General features: G+C 48.6%; 1 protein-coding gene across 13 annotated transcripts in view; it reads right to left on the minus strand.

Annotated features, from left to right (window-relative positions):
- The window catches only part of PTK2 (protein tyrosine kinase 2), a 188,512-nt gene that overhangs the window by 38,544 nt on the left and 125,696 nt on the right, over positions 1–24,272 (minus strand). For 4 of the 13 annotated variants that reach the window (XM_083144914.1, XM_083144911.1, XM_083144900.1 and 1 more), the window contains 8 exons: positions 23,217–23,247; positions 22,737–22,790; positions 22,222–22,274; positions 4,944–4,961; positions 3,852–3,908; positions 3,227–3,247; positions 2,206–2,303; positions 70–154 (listed from right to left, as the gene is read on the minus strand). In XM_083144914.1, coding sequence (XP_083001040.1) covers positions 70–154; positions 2,206–2,303; positions 3,227–3,247; positions 3,852–3,908; positions 4,944–4,961; positions 22,222–22,274; positions 22,737–22,790; positions 23,217–23,247 — 417 coding nt within the window. The remainder of the gene's footprint in view (positions 1–69; positions 155–2,205; positions 2,304–3,226; positions 3,248–3,851; positions 3,909–4,943; positions 4,962–22,221; positions 22,275–22,736; positions 22,791–23,216; positions 23,248–24,272) is intronic. The other 9 variants (XM_083144906.1, XM_083144909.1, XM_083144910.1 and 6 more) reach the window with 7 other exon arrangements.

The raw sequence follows: 24,272 nt of genomic DNA on the forward strand, positions 1-24,272 counted from the left end.
TTTTAAAGCGGAGTAATCATGAGCACGTTGCACCTTATTGGCAGCGTGAGCACACTAAAGATGACTTACAGGCCTCCTGTAGGAACTTCTCCCGCACACTGTCCGAGGTGCAGTTCTTACACGTTTTGATTGCGACCGACATCCCTGGATTCTCCTGTGGAAATCAGAAGCACCTTAGAGCTGCATCGTGTAATTGGTAGATGTGTAATGCTGCTTTCAGGCCGCATAACTGGCTTTGACCCTGTATTTGAAAACATTTCCAAAAATGGGTCTGCCAGGTAAAACCCCTTTCACACCGCATCTCTTAAACGGTATATTACCGTTTAAGTGGCGTTTTTTTTACACTGGCAGACCCGTTTTTGGAAGCTTTCCAAATACAGGGCCAAAGCCAGAGCGGTCTTCAGCCCCCCCCCCCCCCCCCCCCAGGGTTAACACACACACACACAACCCGCCCCCCATGTGTTTAAAGGAACCCCCCCCCCTAGCCCCCACCCCCCGTGCAGCCCCACCCCCCCTCTTATAAGAAAATTGACTTTCGGAAAATGGCTGCCCCCATACGAAAGACGTAAAGTGGTTGTGCACCTTTCAGACCGCACAGATTACCGTTTTAAAATGGTTAAAAATCTGCAAAATACCGGTTTTTAAGTGCGGTCTGAAAGGGGCATTATATAGGTAAAATGTAGCCTGTCACTGGATGAACCTGGAAGATGACCCAGGGTGACATCTAAGCGGGAAATACATGTCGTTGCCCCATCAAACGGTATAAGACCTTATTCAACACCCATTGGTAAGAAAATATCATTGTACTTAAAAACAATGGGGCAGAAGTATTAGGCCTTAACAAGAGATAAATGCAAGGGGGATAAAGAGAGATAAACGCCCAGCCAATCAGCTCCCTACTGACTTTTTTCAAACACAGCCTGTAACATGGCAGTTGGCAGGTGATTGGCTGGACGTTTCTCTCTCTTTATCACCCTTGCATTTATCTCTTGTTAAAGCTTGATAATCTGCCCCAGTATCAATCTTTCTTCAAGAAAATGTATTCAATTGAAAAAGTCAATTTGTAAAAACAATGGTGGAGACGCTTATTATCTTTGAGTAGTCATTTTAGGATCACAACACATTTGGGGATGATAAGGAGAATAACCAACGCGTTTCGTGTCACACAGACTTCATCGGGGATAAAACCTTTTATAGGAGTCAAAGGGAATCTTTATTCAAAATGTCCAATGAAAAGTATAATAATATTCACTTCAGTAAATCCAAGACACCATCAGAGTGATCAGCGATACGTAACCTCTAGGAAAGCCGCCTGTGATTACCCAGTTTGTCCTATCACTGTTGATTCCAATTGTAAAGCACAATGGAATATGCTGCACTATATAATAAACTCTATAAAATCCTATTTTCTGAAGCCACTTCGGATGCTGGGACTATGGGTATGATGGGTTCTGGAGGACCCGGTCACCAAGAAGTTAACTTCTTTAGAGAAGAAGTGTAGCCCGTGGCTCCTCCTCCCTCATACCATCCCCTGTCCTCAGAAACCTGTTGGGCTGTCAGTGCTGCGGCATGCTGCACGGCTACTAACAGTTACCCCACCCTTTCCCAGCGGCTAGTGGACACACCGGTCTGCCGCTCTCAATGACTACCTCCCGTCGCTTGGAGGGACAAAGGAGCAGGTGAGCGGCTCGCACCGCCGGCACTTGAGGCAGCACCTGCGGGCCTGGCGGTGGCACCCAGTCGTTCTGTATACAAGGCATTTTAAGGCTGCGTACAGAGCCATTATGGCGGCATCTCTGGGGTCCCAGGAGGGGGTGGTGCCAACTCCATAGCAACCCCTCCACCCCCATATCCTTTGGCCACGTCCTGTGTGCATTCTTTAATCTGTACTAATATACTGTATTACTATACACATTATTATATACCAATCTAACAAGCTACAATTTGTGCCAGTAATGTTCCTATTTCTCAGCATTTTCAAACTCCAAACTTGTGGCATGATACCGCCGGCTGTTGGAGACCGGCGTTGGTTTGAAAATACAGGGGGGACCCCCAGTCTTTTTGGAACCAGTACTGGTCCAAGTGCCTGGTGCTGGTTTCTTAAGTATGGAGGGAATTTAGCCCCTCGATGGTTATATGGGCAAATGATATAGAGTGACAGCAACTTCTAAATCAGACATAAAGAGTGCAATAGCCAACACTTACCTGGCTCATGTAAACCCCTTGGTGCACGTCCCCAAACTGTCCTTCCCCAATGCATCGCCCCAGCTCGATCCGATCCCTCTGGATCTCATAGTCGCCGGCTGTTGAGATAAAAGCCTACATTACAGCAGCCGTGAGATATCAGACATACAGCACACGCCCACGTACAGACGGTACATTTACACCACGCAACACTTATCAGGGCTCTAACATCCTCTCCTGCAAGTACCGACGCCAAGACAGCGGAACTTAGCATTTTACACGGCATCGATCACAAGCAATACAATAAAAGCAGAGCAGGCTTACAGAACAATTACTGAATGACAGGCGGAGGAGACGCCGGAGACTGAAATGATGAATAATGCTACAATATTCCACCCCGCACAGTCCAATAAAGGACCGGAAGAGGCTGGAATACCAGGAGGCACTGTTGGCAGGATTCAGAGAACGTTAGGACAATACCAAGTGGGATTTAAATCTCCAATTTATAGGGAGAAGGGGACTGGAATAGGGAAGTGTTTGATGATCGACTGGCTGATTAATCTGAATATGGCCGGACGTATAAAGAAAACCAGGTGTATTGCTGCATACAGACTGTATCCTAAAATTGGAAATGTTTCCTACAAAATTACTAGAATATATATACATACACTTCGGTCTGGAAAGGTTACAGGAGTGTGGTCTGGCTGTAATGCTAATCAATTAATTCGCCTTTAAACGTCCAGCTATCGGAAGCACATACCTGTACCCTGTTGGATATTTACACAAAGTTTGTACATGCTCCAATTGGATCATTTCATATTCAGTTATTCTCGATTTTTAATATAGAAACACGTAAATATAAGGTTTAGTCCGGTAACTTTTCCAGGCAGAATTTAAATAAAAAAAAATAAATAAAAAAAATCAGTTGATTCGAAATACAAGATAAAAACAGAACAAAAAAAAACCTAATTAAAAAAGAAAAGTATAATAAAATGATTATAATTCAGGCGGCACTTCAAACACAGCAGGCAAAACCGGTTACCTTCGTCTAATCCATAGCTTTCTGAGTGGCGTTTAGAGAGGGAACAGAAAATAAATGGCCTTTTACACAAGGAAAAATGCACAAGACTTTTTTACACAAGCATCCGGGCAACGCTGGGGGCTGATTAGAAGTCACAGTCTGAGAGGCGCAGCGTCCCTGCGGCCAGTTCTACCGTTAATGTAGGAATTTATCACATAAGCATCCGTACACCAGTCTGCACGGAGAGGAAACAAGCCCATGACCGGGACAGAGATTATTGTACTAGGGGAGAAGGGGACTGTGACAGAGGGGCAGATGTATTAAGCCTGGTGAAGTACCATCCAAATTGTCACATTACAAACTGGCTGATACTTTATCGCCGACAACTTTATCACTTCTTCCGACAACTTTATCACTTCTTCAGGCATCATAAATACATAAATCTGCTCCAGAGTTCCCGCAGAATGTATTATCTATGGCACAGAACAATATGTATTATCGCTGGCATGTAAAGGACAGCCTGGGCCACAGAACCTTTAGCAGTTTCTAAAGGTAAACTCGACAATGCGATGGTCAATTACTTCTGCCGTGGTGGGGGTGTGGTTAAGGCAACACTTTCGGCCACGTAATAGAGATCAGTACTTACTGGAAGGCATGGTGTAAGTATCTTCTTCATCTATAATCTCTGCATAGTCGTCGGTTTCTGCCAATAGAAAAGCAGCGCGTTGGTCAGCAAATCCGAACCATCATCATACAGACAGGATATAAGCACAAACACCGGACAACAGAGAAAAACCCAGGAGAGACAGTGCGAAGACTTCTAGATTATTACCCATACAGGATACTGATTAACCATAAATATTGATTGGTCAGTGACATTGATCATTGCTTGTGCAGGCTACAACAGTCTATTGTGTTACTCTCACAATCGCTGTGAGATCTTTATGGGAGGGGGGGGGGGTGAATGGTGGGAATATGGATATAACACAGAATGGGTCCAATATATTTGCTATTATATATCACGGTATATAAAGTTTAAACAATCTCGGTACAAAAGCTTTCCTACATAATGGATCCATGCTGGAAAGCAGACAGGTAGGGTATAATTAATAATAATAATGTTATATACGAAGGTTGCTACATCACGCACACACATGTATATGGGCGGATGTGCCCTGTGTGTGTGATTGGGGGGGGGTCTCAGAGCAGGCAGGGTGTGACTGGCAGGATGGAAGACAATGCTATGCAGAGATGCACAGGCTTATGGCCTCTGATCTCTTTAGAGACTGCAACTTGGCCTGTGCTATAGGCCGGAAATAGCCCTGAAGACGCAGGAGCTGGAGAGGTGATAAATCAGACATCTACAGTACGTTTAGTTTTAAGGGCATCATTCACCTACGCCATATGTGTGTGTGAGGCCGCACAATACAGGTCATGTATGTAGCATGCATGAACTAGAGAGACCTTTATTGCAGGCAGATGGTATTACTCCGCAACCAACGCTATAATCCACCCTCCAACGCTACAGACCAGAGGTACACTGCAAGAGGTGCTGCGGAGGCTTGGCAGTGCCTGTGGTAGCCAAGGGACACCCAGAGCAGAGCCCTGTGTTCATGCTGTGTGTGTGTGTGTACACAGGTGACAGCCGTGCACAGTGCAGAATAACATGTATTACACAGATTAGACACAGTTAGCGAGACAGGACAACAGAAGAAAACGAGTAAAGCGCAGGTATTACCGTCCCCACTAAACTCCTCTGCGGATCCACGATGCATGCAAGGAAAGAGAGAAGCGTGAGCAGAGAGCAATGCATTGTCTGTCGCCACTGTAAGGTGCATTGGGGAGGTTAATCATTCAGAAAACATATCCTGCTGGTTAGAGACGGAAGGGCACAACACCAGGCTTCAGGTCAGACGTGAGCTAATCATTGCTGCCTCAGGTACAGCAACGTCTAGCAGCGCAGCTATATCCCAGAACTGGGGGCCTCCCCTCCATTGCTGCGTCCCGTGTGAAAGCAAACAGCAGCGTCTGCGATGTGCGTGTGAAGATCACAGCTTAGTGTGAAAGGGGGAACATGCTGCAGCGTCCTCGCAGGGGCCCGGGGGACGCTCAGGTTAGGGCGCAGCATGTACAACTTGTGCAAACCAGAGGACTTGGTTCTGTGATGGAAGTCACCTGTAGCATCACAAAGCAACCAATAAGACACTTGGAAAAAGATCAAGTACCAGCGAATCAGATTCTAGCTGTCATTTTTCAAACAGTCTGTAACATGGCAGTTAGGAGTGGATTGCTCACAACTTTAGCTCTATGCAAGCATTGCCAAAACTGCCAGTCGCTGTTGTTATTAGGCAAGTATTTAATCGACAGGCTCTGAATGTTGACCTGGACATTAGGTCAACAAGGATAATGTAAAAACTTTCCCACGTGCCGACATGCATGTTCCTAGTGTTGACAATGAACATTGGTGTTACTTTTGTGGTTGTTCCAAAATATGCAGCAACCCCTCCCCCCCCCCCCCCCAAACTTTTAACCACAGCGGCATTTTGTGAATGTTAAGGTTTTCCTTGCGTCAACATTTTGGACGTCGGCTTTTCTAATTACACCGTTCCTCAGCCATTCAGAAGTGATTTCTAGGTGTAGGCTGAGGATATTGGCCTATGGCAGGACATTACTCCTACTGTATAGACGAGGATGCTGAACACAGCAATATAGAGGTATTTGTGTTGTAATGAGTTGTATCCTGACATATGCCAGGCCTTGTACAGTAACAGGGGGGGGGGCGACAAAAAAATAACAGCTGACGCCGGGCTCCGAGAGATGTAGCTTATGAACTGCTGTCGTGCCGCAGGGTAGTTAAATGGCATTAATGGCCTGATAATTAATGACATTTCTAGATTAAATAGCAATTAACAAATTGCCTGTAATGAGCCAGATCCTGAACACAAATGACTTATACAAGAGAGTCATAAATCCTATGACAAGGTGGATAAAAGGCTTCCAGTTGTGTAATACTTATCATACATAAGGCGGTGATCTTCAACCTCTTCAACTCGCGGCACACCAAATAAGATTTTAAAATTGCCAAGGCACAGCATCAGTCCCCCACAGGGAAAAACACATTAACCCCCACAGGAAAAAAAAAAAAATCAAACCCATTGGTCCCCATATCAAAAAAACAATCACACTGGTCCACCCAGATCGTAAACAAACCATTGGCCCTCACATGAGAACAAGAGACTAGTAGATAATAGTTCAATTAGAGTGGTCTGTAAAGTAGTATGGACATCTCTAGCACTGGTGACACACGATGACTTGGGTGCTGGTCTGCCTGTACGTACGCTGCCTACGGGTGGTTGGGCTTCCTCACTGGAGCAGTTCCCAAGCTCTACTACAGGCTGACAGGTGATGCACATTATAACTGATCTGCAGTGTGTACGTGTAAATGACTAGTGTATACCACTGCAATTACCACTATAAACCAGTTATCACATATCAGTAGTACATTACAGCTGTGAGAGCGCAGGCAGATCGCCTGTTTGTGTTGCCGCCGCCCTGCTGTGCATGACAGCTTAAAAAGGGGGGGGTTTATCAAAAAGTAGAGATATAAAGTACCAGCAAATCAGCTCCTGTCAGTTTTCAAACACAGCCTGTAACATGGCAGTTAGCATCGGATTGGCTGGTACTTTTGCTCTCCCCCTTTATCTCTCTCTAAACTTGGATGAACATCCCCCTTCGCAACAGTTCCCAGGATGATTGTGAAAGACTTTTAAACTAGAATTTCACACTTCATACATTAAACTAGAAGAGTACATACAGGAAACGTGCGGCTCTATAGCTGATGGGTAACTTCAAAGTCCCAGTTTACCGTCCTTAAACCAGTGTGGGAAGATGTACCAAGCATTGTACTGAAAAACTGTCCCCAAACCACCAATCAGCTGCTGTCATTTATCTAGCAAAGTCTTTGAAATGACACACGCTGTCTGGTTGCTTTGGGACAATTCTCCATTATCTCTCGCCAAGACTTGGTACATCTCACCCAGTGTTGCTTATCCCACTTAACTTTTAGGGGTGTATACAATCTAGGATCACGGCTGTCGATCCCTGCCGACAGACATGATCCTGACCCCGTTTGTGTTCAGCCTGACAGCGGAACGACAGGCGGGATTCAATGTCCCGCCTGCCGATCGGGGCAAAGGGGGCGTATGCAACCGTCCGGACAATGTATGCACACAATGACATCCATATCGCACACCATGATAAATAGGAGAGCGCGCTTGCGGTATAAAAAAATATACATATATTTATTATACATATAAAAAACCGGTACTCTTTACCTAGCACGGCGCCCACGATCTTGATCGTGGGCATCGTGAGGTAAAAAATCGCGGTCGCGTCGTATGCGGGCTAAAGATGCCCGGCCGCGACGCGACCGACGCGATGTCCACGATTTCCCCATTGAAAACCATGTTAAACATGGACATCGCGTCGGTCGCGTCGCGTCTGGCCATAAATGTGCACACGATGGCCGCGACGCGATGCCCACGATTTGCCATAGGAATCAATGTTAAAAGGCCCGATGGACACGATTTTCATGTTAAATGGCTGAATGGACCCGATTTTACCATAGGAAACAATGTTAAATGGGCCTTAGAGCCCAAATAGTTACCCTGAACTCTGAAATGGCCCCCCCAATTGTTTACGCCACCCCACGATCAACGTCAACCCGAAGCGTGGTGAGCGCAGCGAGCCCGCGAGGGGCGGCGGTACGCGTCCTCCGACCTTTTCATACCCCCACTATCCACGTCGGCGTGGAGTTGAGAATAGAATAGTGTGGCGAGCGCAGCGAGCCCCGCGGATACCTTCACAGGTTAAACGCGTCCCTTCGCGGGCTTCACAGGTGTCCGCGTCGCCATGGACACCTGTGAAGCCCGCGAGGGGACGCGTATAGCTGTGAAGGTATCCGCGTCCCCTCGCGGGGCTCGCCACGCTTCGGGCTCGGTGGCTCGCTGCGCTCGCCACACTATTCTATTCTCAACTCCACGCCGACGTGGATAGTGGGGGTATGAAAAGGTCGGAGGACGCGTACCGCCGCCCCTCGCGGGCTCGCTGCGCTCGCCACGCTTCGGGTTGACGTTGATCGTGGGGTGGCGTAAACAATTGGGGGGGCCATTTCAGAGTTCAGGGTAACTATTTGGGCTCTAAGGCCCATTTAACATTGTTTCCTATGGCCACATCGGGTCCATTGAGGCATTTAACAGTAAAATCGTGTCCATCGGGCCTTTTAACATTGATTCCTATGGCAAATCGGGAGCATCGCGTCGCGGGCATCGCGGGTACATTTATGGCCGGCCGCGACGCGACCGACGCGATTTCCATGTTTAACATGGGTTTCAATGGGAAATCGCGGGCATCGCGTCGGTCGCGTCGCGGCCAGACATAAATGTACCCGCGATGCCCGCCGTGCTAGGTAAAGAGTACCAAAAAACCAAAGTAATCAAAAAGCAGCTAATGTAGCGGATCTGATAAAGAGGTATCAATACACCCTCAAATGACCTGACCAACTATCTCTTTGCACCTTGATAAAAAGGCCGGACGGCCTGAAAACTTCAGCTAACACAACAGCCTCTGGTGTTGTCATTTCTATTTGAGTGCCGCCGCCGGGAGTTCTATAATAAATATACGTATGTTTTTTATACCACAAGCTCTCTCTTCTATTTATCATATTGTCTAGATTAGTGTTCCAGTAAACTAAATGATTATTGCACTATTGAAAAATTATATTTCGACTCAATTTGGGACTTTATCCATACAGCTATTCAGGATATATTTTTTTATATATGTGCTTAAATAGCACGCATCGCATTGCATGCGTTGTGCATGCAATGTGATGCGAGGAAAAGCATGTACAAAAAGTATGTGCAGCACATACTTTTTGTACTGTACGATGAGATGCCGCGGGAGCGCGCATCTCAAAGTACAAAACTGACACCGCCGCATCGGAGCGTCTATGGGCACCTTTAGCAGGGGGGTGTGAAGTACCTTCACACATGTAACACAGAAGAGAATAGAGACAGGGCACACCGCATTAACAACACAGTGGCATCTTCCAAAACCCATGCACTTCCTCTTCCCTGCCTGGGGTGTCACTCTGCGCTGTTGTGCATCTAGCGCAGTGTGGTCTGTATTTCAGCACTGATATACAGACAAGACTTGTGCTAGGAAGACTAGAATTACCACTAGTGTGACTGGACAAGAATAGGTTATACTCAGAATATGATGCAGAAAAAGCTGGTTCTGGTATATCTAAATTGTATCTAAAGTAGGCCCGTGTCAGATCAAAGGGCAATCCTGACTGAGGACATGACTGAAAAGCACAGAAAGAAAGCAAAGTATATTTAGTCCTCTGCAAATTACAGCCATAGAGAGACAATAAATCCTTCTAAGTAGAGGAACATAACAGCCATTAGAGCAGCAAGCTCCCAGCATGTATGTAATATGTCTCAGCATGTATATAATATCTCAGCATGTATATAATGTCATTTAAAGGGCAGAGAAGTGGAAAACTGCGCTGTACAGTCGGGAAAGGCAACGGCTCTATAGGACGGGGGTTGTTGTGATAATGTTGGGGCTCACGTTCTCCTGTGCGCTTTATATGCCTGTGGTCTGTTTGTAAGCTTCCAATGGTTTTCCGGGAAAGGAGCAAGCTCAGCAGAGACAAGGGGTTTCCTGAGACCAGAATAGAATAGCGAGGGAACAATGGACGCCCTGGGGCCAGAGGATTAGTCATGAGGCTGGAATGCATCACTCATACAGCACCGCAGTGGTCAGCGCAGCCTTCCACCTAAAGGTTACGCAGTGTGTTATGATCACAATAACTGCAGGGACTGATCTCGGGGACTCGCTTTTACTGATGGGTGCGTGTGTGTGTGTGTGTGTGTGTGTGTTCAGGGGGGGGGCTAACTCACTTGCCACAGAGACCAGATGTTCTGGGAAGTTTTTCACTTCCCCTAATAATAATGCACCTACTGTATGTTGCTAGGCTTGCACTGGGCTTTGGAATGCATACCTGGCAGTGCATTACCCACTGTCTACCACAAGGTGGCGCCGCAAACCTGTACATGACCTACAGTGGACACCGCTATCAGCAAAAACATTTCATTCATAGATGGGGATCCGGAATAAAGGTCTGCAAATGTATAAGTCAACAGTCTAAAGGTCGACGCCAAAAGGTTCACATGCAATATGTCGACAATGAGAAAAGGTTGACATGGCGATGGTCGACACAAGAAATGGTTGACATTAGTTTTTTTACCATTTTTTTGGTATTGTGATTGGGAACGGTAAAATATGCCAAGCGCACAAGGGTACGCAATACACTAATTAAGGGGTGCACATGCTCAGGTGTTGACACGCAAACATAAAAATGCGTCGACATAAGCATTAGGTCAATAGTCAAAAGGTGGACATGTCTTTTTCAGGCTTTTTGAGCTGACATTGTGCCGACAGGCGGTATGTCATATCATACACGAGGGTGTGGAGGGAGAACATAATATTGGCGCAGAGCCATCCGAGGGGACTTGGTACACTGATATGGAGTGCAAGTCGACTTGCGTCAACAGTCGAGACAAATAAACATGTAAAACTCATGTTGACCTTTTGGGTATTTTCCAATGTCGACCTAATGCTTGTGCCGACCTAAGCTCTGTCAACCTTTAGTGGTCGACCCAATGTAGGTCAATATTCAGATAGTCTACATACTTTGTCGACTGTATTACCCATACCCGCCATGCCGTAGGAATTGGGGGCTATTCGGAGATGACTGGATTTCAGGCAGATCTCTTGCAGTGGGTTTGGCGCTGGGGAATATGCAATATAGGATATTGGGGTACTTATGTAGTAACTGGGCTGCCGATTTCTAAATCGGGTCGGATCGGGAGATCGCATCGCATCGCATGCGACCATGCGATTCGATCGGATGCGATGCGATGCGATGACCCGATTTTTCCATAGGAATCAATGTTAAAATGGACTGAGTCCATTTTAACATGGAATTCAATGGGAAAAATGGGTCCTTTTCATACCCCTACTATCCAAGTGGGCATGGAGTTGGATATAAACCTGTGGCGAGCGTAGCGAGCCACCGAGCCCGAAGCGTGGCGAGCGAAGCGAGCCCCGCGAGGGGACGAATACCGTCCCCTCGCGGGGCTCGCCACGCTTCGGGCTCGGTGGCTCGCTACGCTCGCCACAGGTTTATATCCAACTCCATGCCCACTTGGATAGTAGGGGTATGAAAAGGACCCATTTTTCCATAGGAATCATTTTAACATTGATTCCTATGGAAAAATCGGGTCATCGCATCCGATATCGGATGCGATATCGGATGCGATGCGATGCGATATCGCATCGCATCGCATCTGATTGTATGCCTTAACTTAAGGCATACAATCAAAAAATCGGCAGCCCAGTTACTACATAAGTACCGATATTGGTATTGCGGTTGTTAAGTACAGCCCCAAATCAGTAACTTGGAATGTGTGACAGACTTTCACAGTGGTATGGCAATGTCAAGTCAGCAACTATCCCTTAATGAAAAACAGATGCTGGGAGATTCAAAGACATGAACAGCAAATCTGAAACAAACAGAACAAAACAAAAAAGGAAAAGCCGACAAAGTAAGGGACAGAAAACAGCACAAATAATGGTACAAATGGAGAAAGAAGAATTGAGGAGCTTCGGACCCGGTAGGATTTCCTCTGCACCAGGGCTGTCGATAAACCACTCCATACGGAAAGTGTTCTGTATTCTGGGGACAGCTCAGTCACCTCTATAGATGACGCAATGTCAGACTCCCTGTTGGGAGCCTGCCGCCTTACACTTCCACACACCACATCCGCCCTACATTCATCTCCAGGAACAACTTCCCCTCCAGTGAGCATACATTAGCGAGGACAAGGGTCTCATTCACAGGCTGGGTACAGACAGAAAGGTCCCTGTACCTTGTACACCAGGCAGGACCGACCCACTGACAGCTCCCTACAGAGACTTGTACATGTGAAAGCCTGGGGAAACCGCAGGGGCGCTAAGAGGAAGCTGCTGGCGCACATTTACCCCACTGCAACTTTACCAAACTGCTTCTGATTCTGACAGCAGGAGCGGAGGGACGAACGTTCAGGGCAGAGTCCCCTCATCTAGAATAGTTGTCACTGGTCTTGCTCCAGTGTCTCCTGTATGCCCCTTACCACCAGCTTGGGACGAGTTTCACACTCACAGAACCGTCTCTCCCGGATGGGTGGAATGGGGACGGCAGCGTGGCAATGCCCGCGTGCCGCAGGGATACGGTCATTAGGTCTACACCAACTAGGTCGACAAGCATTGGGTCGACACCACTAGGCCGACAGACAGCAAGGTCGACATGGGTCTAGGTCGACATGACATTAGGTCGACATGGGGTTTTTCAATGTTTTTTGAACCGACATGTGCCGACATGCGGTATTTCATGCCCTACCATCCACTAGGGTGTAGTGGGAGATTAAAATAGTGTGCCGAGCGCAGCGAGCCATCGTACCTGAAGCATGGCGAGGGGATGTGGTGCACTTCAAACTGTGTCCATGTCGACTGTAAATCTACCAAAGCTTCTAAAAATTAAGAAGTGATGTTGCCCATAGCAACCAACCAGATTCTTCACCTCTTTTCATTTTGTGAAGGCAGTAAATTAGAGTATAACAGACAGAACGCGCGAGTGCGAGAGAGAGCCAGGAGTGCAAGAGAGAGAGAGAGAGAGAGAGCCAGGAGTGCGAGAGAGAGAGAGACAGGAGTGCGAGAGAGAGAGAGAGACAGGAGTGCGAGACAGGAGTGCGAGAGAGAGACAGGAGTGCGAGAGAGAGAGAGAGAGAGAGAGAGAGAGAGAGAGAGAGCCAGGAGTGCGAGAGAGAGAGAGAGCCAGGAGTGCGAGAGAGAGAGAGAGAGAGAGAGAGAGAGAGAGAGCCAGGAGTGCGAGAGAGAGAGAGAGAGAGCCAGGAGTGCGAGAGAGAGAGAGAGAGAGAGAGAGAGAGAGAGAGAGAGAGAGAGAGCCAGGAGTGCGAGAGAGAGAGAGAGAGCCAGGAGTGCGAGAGAGAGAGCCAGGAGTGCGAGAGAGAGAGAGAGAGAGAGAGAGCCAGGAGTGCGAGAGAGAGAGCCAGGAGTGCGAGAGAGAGAGAGCCAGGAGTGCGAGAGAGAGAGAGCCAGGAGTGCGAGAGAGAGAGAGCCAGGAGTGCGAGAGAGAGAGAGCCAGGAGTGCGAGAGAGAGAGAGCCAGGAGTGCGAGAGAGAGAGAGCCAGGAGTGCGAGAGAGAGAGAGCCAGGAGTGCGAGAGAGAGAGAGCCAGGAGTGCGAGAGAGAGCCAGGAGTGCGAGAGAGAGCCAGGAGTGCGAGAGAGAGAGAGCCAGGAGTGCGAGAGAGAGAGAGAGCCAGGAGTGCGAGAGAGAGAGAGACAGGAGTGCGAGAGAGAGAGAGAGACAGGAGTGCGAGACAGGAGTGCGAGAGAGAGACAGGAGTGCGAGAGAGAGAGAGAGAGCCAGGAGTGCGAGAGAGAGAGAGAGCCAGGAGTGCGAGAGAGAGAGAGAGAGAGAGAGAGAGAGCCAGGAGTGCGAGAGAGAGAGAGAGAGAGCCAGGAGTGCGAGAGAGAGAGAGAGAGAGAGAGAGAGAGAGAGAGAGAGAGAGAGAGAGCCAGGAGTGCGAGAGAGAGAGAGAGAGCCAGGAGTGCGAGAGAGAGAGCCAGGAGTGCGAGAGAGAGAGAGAGAGAGAGAGAGAGCCAGGAGTGCGAGAGAGAGAGCCAGGAGTGCGAGAGAGAGAGAGCCAGGAGTGCGAGAGAGAGAGAGCCAGGAGTGCGAGAGAGAGAGAGCCAGGAGTGCGAGAGAGAGAGAGCCAGGAGTGCGAGAGAGAGAGAGCCAGGAGTGCGAGAGAGAGAGAGCCAGGAGTGCGAGAGAGAGAGAGCCAGGAGTGCGAGAGAGAGAGAGCCAGGAGTGCGAGAGAGAGCCAGGAGTGCGAGAGAGAGCCAGGAGTGCGAGAGAGAGAGCCAGGAGTGCGAGAGAGAGAGAGAGAGAGAGAGAGAGCCAGGAGTGCGAGAGAGAGAGCCAGGAGTGCGAGAGAGAGAGAGCCAGGAGTGCGAGAGAGAGAGAGCCAGGAGTGCGAGAGAGAGAGAGCCAGGAGTGCGAGAGAGAGAGAGCCAGGAGTGCGAGAGAGAGAGAGCCAGGAGTGCGAGAGAGAGAGAGCCAGGAGTGCGAGAGAGAGAGAGCCAGGAGTGCGAGAGAGAGAGAGCCAGGAGTGCGAGAGAGAGCCAGGAGTGCGAGAGAGAGCCAGGAGTGCGAGAGAGAGAGAGCCAGGAGTGCGAGAGAGAGAGAGAGCCAGGAGTGCGAGAGAGAGAGAGCCAGGAGTGCGAGAGAGAGAGAGAGAGCCAGGAGTGCGAGAGAGAGAGAGAGAGAGCCAGGAGTGCGAGAGAGAGAGAGAGAGAGCCAGGAGTGCGAGAGAGAGAGAGAGAGAGCCAGGAGTGCGAGAGAGAGAGAGAGAGCCAGGAGTGCGAGAGAGAGAGAGAGAGCCAGGAGTGCGAGAGAGAGAGAGAGAGCCAGGAGTGCGAGAGAGAGAGAGAGAGCCAGGAGTGCGAGAGAGAGAGAGAGAGAGAGCCAGGAGTGCGAGAGAGAGAGAGAGAGAGCCAGGAGTGCGAGAGAGAGAGAGAGCCAGGAGTGCGAGAGAGAGAGAGAGAGAGAGCCAGGAGTGCGAGAGAGAGAGAGCTAGGAGTGCGAGAGAGAGAGCCAGGAGTGCGAGAGAGAGAGCCAGGAGTGCGAGAGAGAGAGAGAGAGAGAGAGAGAGAGAGCCAGGAGTGCGAGAGAGAGAGAGCTAGGAGTGCGAGAGAGAGAGCCAGGAGTGCGAGAGAGAGAGCCAGGAGTGCGAGAGAGAGAGAGAGAGAGAGAGAGAGAGAGAGAGAGCCAGGAGTGCGAGAGAGAGAGAGAGCCAGGAGTGCGAGAGAGAGAGAGAGCCAGGAGTGCGAGAGAGAGAGAGCTAGGAGTGCGAGAGAGAGAGCCAGGAGTGCGAGAGAGAGAGCCAGGAGTGCGAGAGAGAGAGAGAGCGAGCCAGGAGTGCGAGAGAGAGAGAGAGAGAGAGGAGTGCGAGACAGGAGTGCGAGAGAGAGAGACAGGAGTGCGAGAGAGAGAGAGAGCCAGGAGTGCGAGAGAGAGAGAGAGCCAGGAGTGCGAGAGAGTGTGAATGACATCCCTTCCTGTTACACTGTAACCTCCTGGATATGCGGGAAGCCATGAGATAAAAGGTTATCCCCGGCCGCAGTCTCTATGACATCATCATGTTGGTGATCTTCCCATGATTCATTGTAAACACAGATCTATTGACACATGTCTACAGCAGAGGGGACAGCTGCCAAATTATCCCCCCAGTGTCTCATAAATGTCAAGCATCATTCCACCAGCCTGGGTGGCAGAAATGGCAGCCCGGGCATTGCCAAGCACAGCAGTGAGGACTCTGCTTCATCACAGTCAGCTGGCAGTAGTGTAGGGGGGGGCGGCAATCCGGTCCTCGAGATCTACCAACAGTCCACGTTTCCCCAAATCACCTTGCTGGTGCATATCTGTAGTCATTACCAACTGTCACATCTCCCAGACCACCTAGCTGGTGCACAGGTGTAGTCATTACTAACTGTCACATCTCCCAGACCACCTAGCTGGTGCACAGGTGTAGTCATTACCAACTGTCACATCTCCCAGACTACCTAGCTGGTGCACAGGTGTAGTCATTACCAACTGTCACATCTCCCAGACCACCTAGCTGGTGCACAGGTGTAGTCATTACTAACTGTCACATCTCCCAGACCACCTAGCTGGTGCACAGGTGTAGTCATTACCAACTGTCACATCTCCCAGACTACCTAGCTGGTGTACAGGTGTAGTCATTACTAACTATCACATTTCACAGACCACCTAGCTGGGGCACAGGTGCAGTCATTACTAACGATCACATCTCCCAGACTACCTAGCTGGTGCACAGGTGTAGTCATTACCAACTGTCACATTTCACAGACCACCTAGCTGGGGCACAGGTGCCGTCATTACTAACGATCACATCTCCCAGACTACCTAGCTGGTGCACAGGTGTAGTCATTACCAACTGTCACATTTCCTAGCCCACCTAGCTGGTGCACAGGTGCAGTAATTACTGTCCCATTTCCCAGACCACTTAGTAATGCCTACAGCTGTGCACCAGCTAACTCATATTCCCCAGATCACCTAGCTGGTGCACAGCTGTAGTCATTACTAACTATCACATTTCACAGACCACCTAGCTGGGGCACAGGTGCAGTCATTACTAACGGTCACATCTCCCAGACTACCTAGCTGGTGCACAGGTGTAGTCATTACCAACTGTCACATCTCCCAGACTACCTAGCTGGTGCACAGGTGTAGTCATTACCAACTGTCACATCTCCCACACTACCTAGCTGGTGCACAGGTGTAGTCATTGCCAACTGTCACATCTCCCAGACTACCTAGCTGGGGCACAGGTGTAGTCATTACTAACTATCACATTTCACAGACCACCTAGATGGGGCACAGGTGCCGTCATTACTGTCACATTTCCTAGCCCACCTAGCTGGTGCACAGGTGCAGTAATTACTGTCCCATTTCCCAGACCACTTAGTAATGCCTACAGCTGTGCACCAGCTAACTTATATTCCCCAGATCACCTAGCTGGTGCACAGCTGTAGTCATTACTAAATGTCATATGTCCCAGATCACCTAGCTGGTGCACAGCTGTAGTCATTACTAACTGTCACATGTCCCAGATCACCTAGCTGGTGCACAGCTGTAGTCATTACTAAATGTCACATGTCCCAGATCACCTAGCTGGTGCACAGCTGTAGTCATTACTAACTGTCACACGTCCCAGATCACCTAGCTGGTGCACAGCTGTAGTCATTACTAACTGTCACACGTCCCAGATCACCTAGCTGGTGCACAGCTGTAGTCATTACTAAATGTCACATGTCCCAGATCACCTAGCTGGTGCACAGCTGTAGTCATTACTAAATGTCACATGTCCCAGATCACCTAGCTGGTGCACAGCTGTAGTCATTACTAAATGTCACATGTCCCAGATCACCTAGCTGGTGCACAGCTGTAGTCATTACTAAATGTCACATGTCCCAGATCACCTAGCTGGTGCACAGCTGTAGTCATTACTAAATGTCACATGTCCCAGATCACCTAGCTGGTGCACAGCTGTAGTCATTACTAAATGTCACAAGTCCCAGATCACCTAGCTGGTGCACAGCCGTAGTCATTACTAACTGTCACAAGTCCCAGATCACCTAGCTGGTGCACAGCTGTAGTCATTACTAACTGTCACAAGTCCCAGATCACCTAGCTGGTGCACAGCTGTAGTCATTACTAACTGTCACAAGTCCCAGATCACCTAGCTGGTGCACAGCTGTAGTCATTACTAAATGTCACAAGTCCCAGATCACCTAGCTGGTGCACAGCTGTAGTCATTACTAACTGTCACAAGTCCCAGATCACCTAGCTGGTGCACAGCTGTAGTCATTACTAACTGTCACAAGTCCCAGATCACCTAGCTGGTGCACAGCTGTAGTCATTACTAACTGTCACAAGTCCCAGATCACCTAGCTGGTGCACAGCTGTAGTCATTACTAACTGTCACAAGTCCCAGATCACCTAGCTGGTGCACAAGTGCAATCATTACGAACTGTCACATTTTCAAACCTGCTGCATTCATTCCTACTATAGAACCACAGGTGGCCTGAGACACAAGAACTGTTGGTAGATCTTGAGGACAGGTTTGGCTACACCTGCAGTAGGATCTATAGTGCACAAGAGCCTACACATGATGTCTCTGTCACCTCCCCAGGTCTCCAGTATACCCCGCCTCCACCCTGTTATGCGCAAGGTACTACAGAGTGCGTAACACACAGGGCAAGCCTTCAAACACACACACAGAGATGCAGAGAGCTTACACTCTAAACAAGACAGGCTCCAACCAAGCATCAGTCCACCAGCCTGGGTGGCAGAAATGGCAGCCCGGGCATTGCCAAGCACAGCAGTGAGGACTCTGCGTCATCACAGTCAGCTGGCAGTAGTGTAGGGGGGGGCGGCAATCCGGTCCTCGAGATCTACCAACAGTCCACGTTTCCCCAAATCACCTTGCTGGTGCATATCTGTAGTCATTACCAACTGTCACATCTCCCAGACCACCTAGCTGGTGCACAGGTGTAGTCATTACTAACTGTCACATCTCCTAGACCACCTAGCTGGTGCACAGGTGTAGTAATTACCAACTGTCACATCTCCCAGACTACCTAGCTGGTGCACAGATGTAGTCATTACCAACTGTCACATCTCCCAGGCTACCTAGCTGGTGTACAGGTGTAGTCATTACTAACTATCACATTTCACAGACCACCTAGCTGGGGCACAGGTGCAGTCATTACTAACGATCACATCTCCCAGACTACCTAGCTGGTGCACAGGTGTAGTCATTACCAACTGTCACATTTCACAGACCACCTAGCTGGGGCACAGGTGCCGTCATTACTGTCACATTTCCTAGCCCACCTAGCTGGTGCACAGGTGCAGTAATTACTGTCCCATTTCCCAGACCACTTAGTAATGCCTACAGCTGTGCACCAGCTAACTCATATTCCCCAGATCACCTAGCTGGTGCACAGCTGTAGTCATTACTAACTATCACATTTCACAGACCACCTAGCTGGGGCACAGGTGCAGTCATTACTAACGGTCACATCTCCCAGACTACCTAGCTGGTGCACAGGTGTAGTCATTACCAACTGTCACATCTCCCAGACTACCTAGCTGGTGCACAGGTGTAGTCATTACCAACTGTCACATCTCCCACACTACCTAGCTGGTGCACAGGTGTAGTCATTGCCAACTGTCACATCTCCCAGACCACCTAGATGGGGCACAGGTGCCGTCATTACTGTCACATTTCCTAGCCCACCTAGCTGGTGCACAGGTGCAGTAATTACTGTCCCATTTCCCAGACCACTTAGTAATGCCTACAGCTGTGCACCAGCTAACTTATATTCCCCAGATCACCTAGCTGGTGCACAGCTGTAGTCATTACTAACTGTCATATGTCCCAGATCACCTAGCTGGTGCACAGCTGTAGTCATTACTAAATGTCATATGTCCCAGATCACCTAGCTGGTGCACAGCTGTAGTCATTACTAAATGTCACATGTCCCAGATCACCTAGCTGGTGCACAGCTGTAGTCATTACTAAATGTCACATGTCCCAGATCACCTAGCTGGTGCACAGCTGTAGTCATTACTAAATGTCACATGTCCCAGATCACCTAGCTGGTGCACAGCTGTAGTCATTACTAAATTTAACATGTCCCAGATCACCTAGCTGGTGCACAGCTGTAGTCATTACTAAATTTAACATGTCCCAGATCACCTAGCTGGTGCACAGCTGTAGTCATTACTAACTGTCACATGTCCCAGATCACCTAGCTGGTGCACAGCTGTAGTCATTACTAACTGTCACATGTCCCAGATCACCTAGCTGGTGCACAGCTGTAGTCATTACTAACTGTCACAAGTCCCAGATCACCTAGCTGGTGCACAGCTGTAGTCATTACTAACTGTCACAAGTCCCAGATCACCTAGCTGGTGCACAGCTGTAGTCATTACTAACTGTCACAAGTCCCAGATCACCTAGCTGGTGCACAAGTGCAATCATTACGAACTGTCACATTTTCAAACCTGCTGCATTCATTCCTACTATAGAACCACAGGTGGCCTGAGACACAAGAACTGTTGGTAGATCTTGAGGACAGGTTTGGCCACACCTGCAGTAGGATCTATAGTGCACAAGAGCCTACACATGATGTCCCTGTCACCTCCCCAGGTCTCCAGTATACCCTGCCTCCACCCTGTTATGCGCAAGGTACTACAGAGTGCGTAACACACAGGGCAAGCCTTCAAACACACACACACACACAGATGCAGAGAGCTTACACTCTAAACAGGACAGGCTCCAACCAAAAAAGTCAAAGAGGTTAAAGCCCCAGCGCCCTGACCATAAGATCCTTATTATTTATACGTTACTACACTAACACCATGGGAAAGATGTATTAAGCCTGGTGACGTGGAATGCGATAATGCACAAGCGACAAATGACAGTTAGGAGTTGACTGGTGTGTTATCACCTTCACCAGACTTCACACATCTGCCCCAATCTGTCACCCCGATTCATGTTAGGGGACAATCATTGGGAAATACATTTATATATGATAACTGTACAATCCATTTCTCCAGCATAAAATGATGTATTAAACTCCCTAATGCCACAATATATCGTACAGCAAAGTCTGAAGGGTCATATCGTGCATCTCTAAGGCTACTACAGAGCGGACTCCGGGCCTCATTCAGCATCAATCACTAATCAGAGAATTCGCAGCATTTGGTCTTGCAGTATCACAACTGCTTTTTTTTTTTAAATAAGGCTCCAGTTAAAATTCAGGGTTACACTGAACAGTACATTACACCCTTGTGCTTCATGACTATAGACAGACGGATTCAGTACTGAATCCCGGCGGTCGGGATCCCGGCGTTCAGAATCCCGACGCCGGAATGCCGACAGCCGAAATGCCGACAAGGGGGGGACGTGGATCGCCCCCCCCCCTTGCGGGCTCACTGCGCTCGCCACGCAGCAGGCCCGGTGCCTCGCTGCACTCGGCACACTAATTTATTCTCCCTCCAGGGGTGTCGTGGACACCCACGGAGGGAGAATGTGTCGGGATTTCGGCGGTCGGGATTCCGGCGTCGGGATTCTGAACGTCGGGATTCTGAACGCCGGGATCCCGACCGCCGGGATTTTAACTGCATCCCAGACAGACAAAGTGGTGTATACACAGTGTATTCAGCTTTTGTTGGGTAAAACATGATACCAGTTAGTTTATCGTGCCTCACGGATGCGGTTATTTGTACTTCACGCTGCTTATAAGAACCAGTGGCATCATGAAGGCATTGGTCACTAGGGATAGAGAGGCAGCACCCTAACACTGGTCAAGCCCATAACATAGCTTCCTCCCCTGTGCACACCCACCTCATGGGCCCACCACAGGCTAGGAGTAAAACAGCCCTACCTGGATAACTCCAGCATCGCTCTACAGACTTGTGTCGTAAATCCGTAAACCAGATCCACTGTGTTCTAGACAGGCGTCTGATTACTAACAAGAATGACAGAGACAGGAGGTGCACGGACAGCACCTGACTGACCAGTGACAGAGGAATAACCCTTTAAAGCGTCCATCATTATGTGCACCATTACGGGGACTTCAAGGTCGTTCGGAAACAGAGAATTCTTTCTAATTCTAAAGTGACAGGGGACTGCGACAGGAGACGGGTATTTGGAATGGCAGTCACATATCTCGGCGAGGAGCGATAGGAGGCTATTATCTCCTGTTATCCATCACTTTACAGCCCGAAGCTCGCGGCTGCTGCTGTATCTTTTAATAGAATTACAGAGTGGAGCGCCGGAGTGAGCCGCTGGCACAGATCCTGGGAAAGATCTGCACACGTGTCTGTATGTTGTTAGTAGCGGTCAATTCTATAGAGGCCATACAGGTGTACATGCGGACTGTCAGATACTGCAGAAAACATGGAGATGCCAACTTCAGGAAGACGCAGAGACCGGCAGCACAATTCCAAAAATATGTTTTTTTTTGTTTGTTTTTTATACTAAACTTTATTTTTTCTTCTAATCAAACACTTTACAAATACTTCCTGCAAGGCCCATTATCCCAGTACAGCTGGGAATCCAGAGCGACAATGATTGCACATATACGTAACAACCCTGGAGGGCAGGCAACAGACTGGGGGCGACTGACTGTCAGGACAGACCTGGCTGTGCACATGAAATAGCAGCTTGCAGGTAGGGCTTTATCCCCCACCCCACAAGCACGGACGGTACCCCCAGCGCACCCCTTACCTGACACGGAGACAGTGTGGGCTCTTACGCCGTGTTTCTCGTTGTTGGCCAGCCTGTAAGAGAGAGGGGTGAATCTGTGAATGGTGCACATTCTTCATGGTAACAGAGACTCTGTATTCATTCTCACAGGCTACCTTCTGTAATTAGCTGGACTGAACCATTCCTCACAAGGAGGAGGGGTGGGGGGGGGGTGGCACACACACAGAAGGGAAATACCAATGACTCCTCCCGCCAGTCTGACATTTAACAGAGGAGACTGACTGCAGAGCGCACAGGGGACGTGTAAAGATTTTACTAGTTGCACAGCTGCGTTTCAGATTATATACCAGCTACAGAGTGCGTTGTATCTGTTTCCAGGATGAATCCATTGCGGTCCTCATGACACGTATGAGAGTTGCTCAGTGTGAGGCTTAGACTGGAAGCAGTGATACAGAGGAGGGCTGTGTGTGTGTGTGTGTATGTCTGTATCTGCGTGTGTTAGTGTGTGTGTCTGAGTATGTGCTATAAATCCTTACACTTCCTTCCTGATGTCCCCAATACGTCCGCCATTAACCTCAGCTCTCTTCTCACTAAGAGTGGGTGAAAATAAAAACCCTTAAATGTACATAAGAGAATAAAAACCACACCACTAATACATAAATGAATTGTCAGAATTGGAGAGATCTGGGAGACGGTGGGGGGTGGGAGAACAGCCTGTGTTTTAGGTGTATTGGGTTTCCTGTTTACAACCAAGGACGCAGTAGGAACCCTCTTCTGGCTGATACTTTGGTGACATTAGTTTCAGGATTATGACTTATTAGTGCGATATACAAAAGAAAAGGCCAGTCGCCAAAACAACTTATAGACTTAACACACACAAAAAAAAGTAACAAATTATTTGGTGTTTGTTTCTACCCATTTCCTATTTGTATATAAATGCAGATGATATTTCATGCTGAAAAAAAACACAAAAAAAAAAAACACAACAACCACCCCGTAAATAACCGGGTACTTACTTTGGTATAGACGGCAACGCCCTTTCACCTTCTGCGTAGAAAGAGAAAGACATGTAATTACCATCTTACAGCACAACAGATGTATAGATTTACTAGATTGTAAGCTCCTCCGAGCAGGGCCCTCTTCCCACTTGTCGTCTAAGCCCTCTTCTCTTCACATGTCACTCACAGCTCTCCTATACTCCAACACTCAGTGACCATCTTCGTCCGCATACTCATCTCCATCATTGGCCTCAAGCCTCTAGTTGTATGTTGATTGAGTCCTCACTACTTACATTTAAGCTGTAATGTGTACTGATCTGTGATCTGATCTGTGGCGCTCTGTATTTGTACTGTATTTTTGTTATTTATTCATTGTTATGCCAAGTTTTGTCTCCCTGTATTGTTCCTTTGTACGGCGCTGCAAAACACTTGTGGCGCCTTATAAATAAAATTATAATAATAATAATAATTTAGGTTCTAGCGGAACGGTCACCTGCAGAGTGGTGGCAGCCATGTTGAGGGCTGTGCACTGACGGGGAACTAGGCTGAGTACGGGATCATCCGTCAGGAGCGCTGCCCACGTACAGAGGCCAGTATCACAGCATACACAATGTATCACTGACCGGAAATACCTGGCCCAGGTGACACAGTAACGGAACACCTTATGTATTACCCACACAAAAATTACCAGAGCCTCGGTGTGCCCTGTCCTCACAACCAGGAGACCCCACTATTCTGTCTTTACCCCTATAAACAGAGTTACATTGTAACAATTCACAAGGATTTATGGACATCACTGAGGTACCGAGTGCCTCATGTCTCACAAGTGTCAGGAGGACGTAGCGTATGGATAAAGGTCTTTCTCATAAACACACAAAAGCGACTTCTGGTCCATCTCGGTCAGTTTAAAGGCGTTTTTTTCTATTTAATGAATGAGGCGGTTCCCAGCGGCCGCACTCAGAACGAAATGGCTTAATCTATGGTCTATGACTAGTTACCACGCATGTACGCTGGGACTCACACAGACACAGAAGCTCCACTTCCCGGTATTCCCTGCCAGATTCCACCAACCCA

The sequence above is a fragment of the Crinia signifera genome, chromosome 5, assembly GCF_055691185.1.
Source record: "Crinia signifera chromosome 5, ASM5569118v1, whole genome shotgun sequence".
NCBI lineage: Eukaryota > Metazoa > Chordata > Amphibia > Anura > Myobatrachidae > Crinia > Crinia signifera.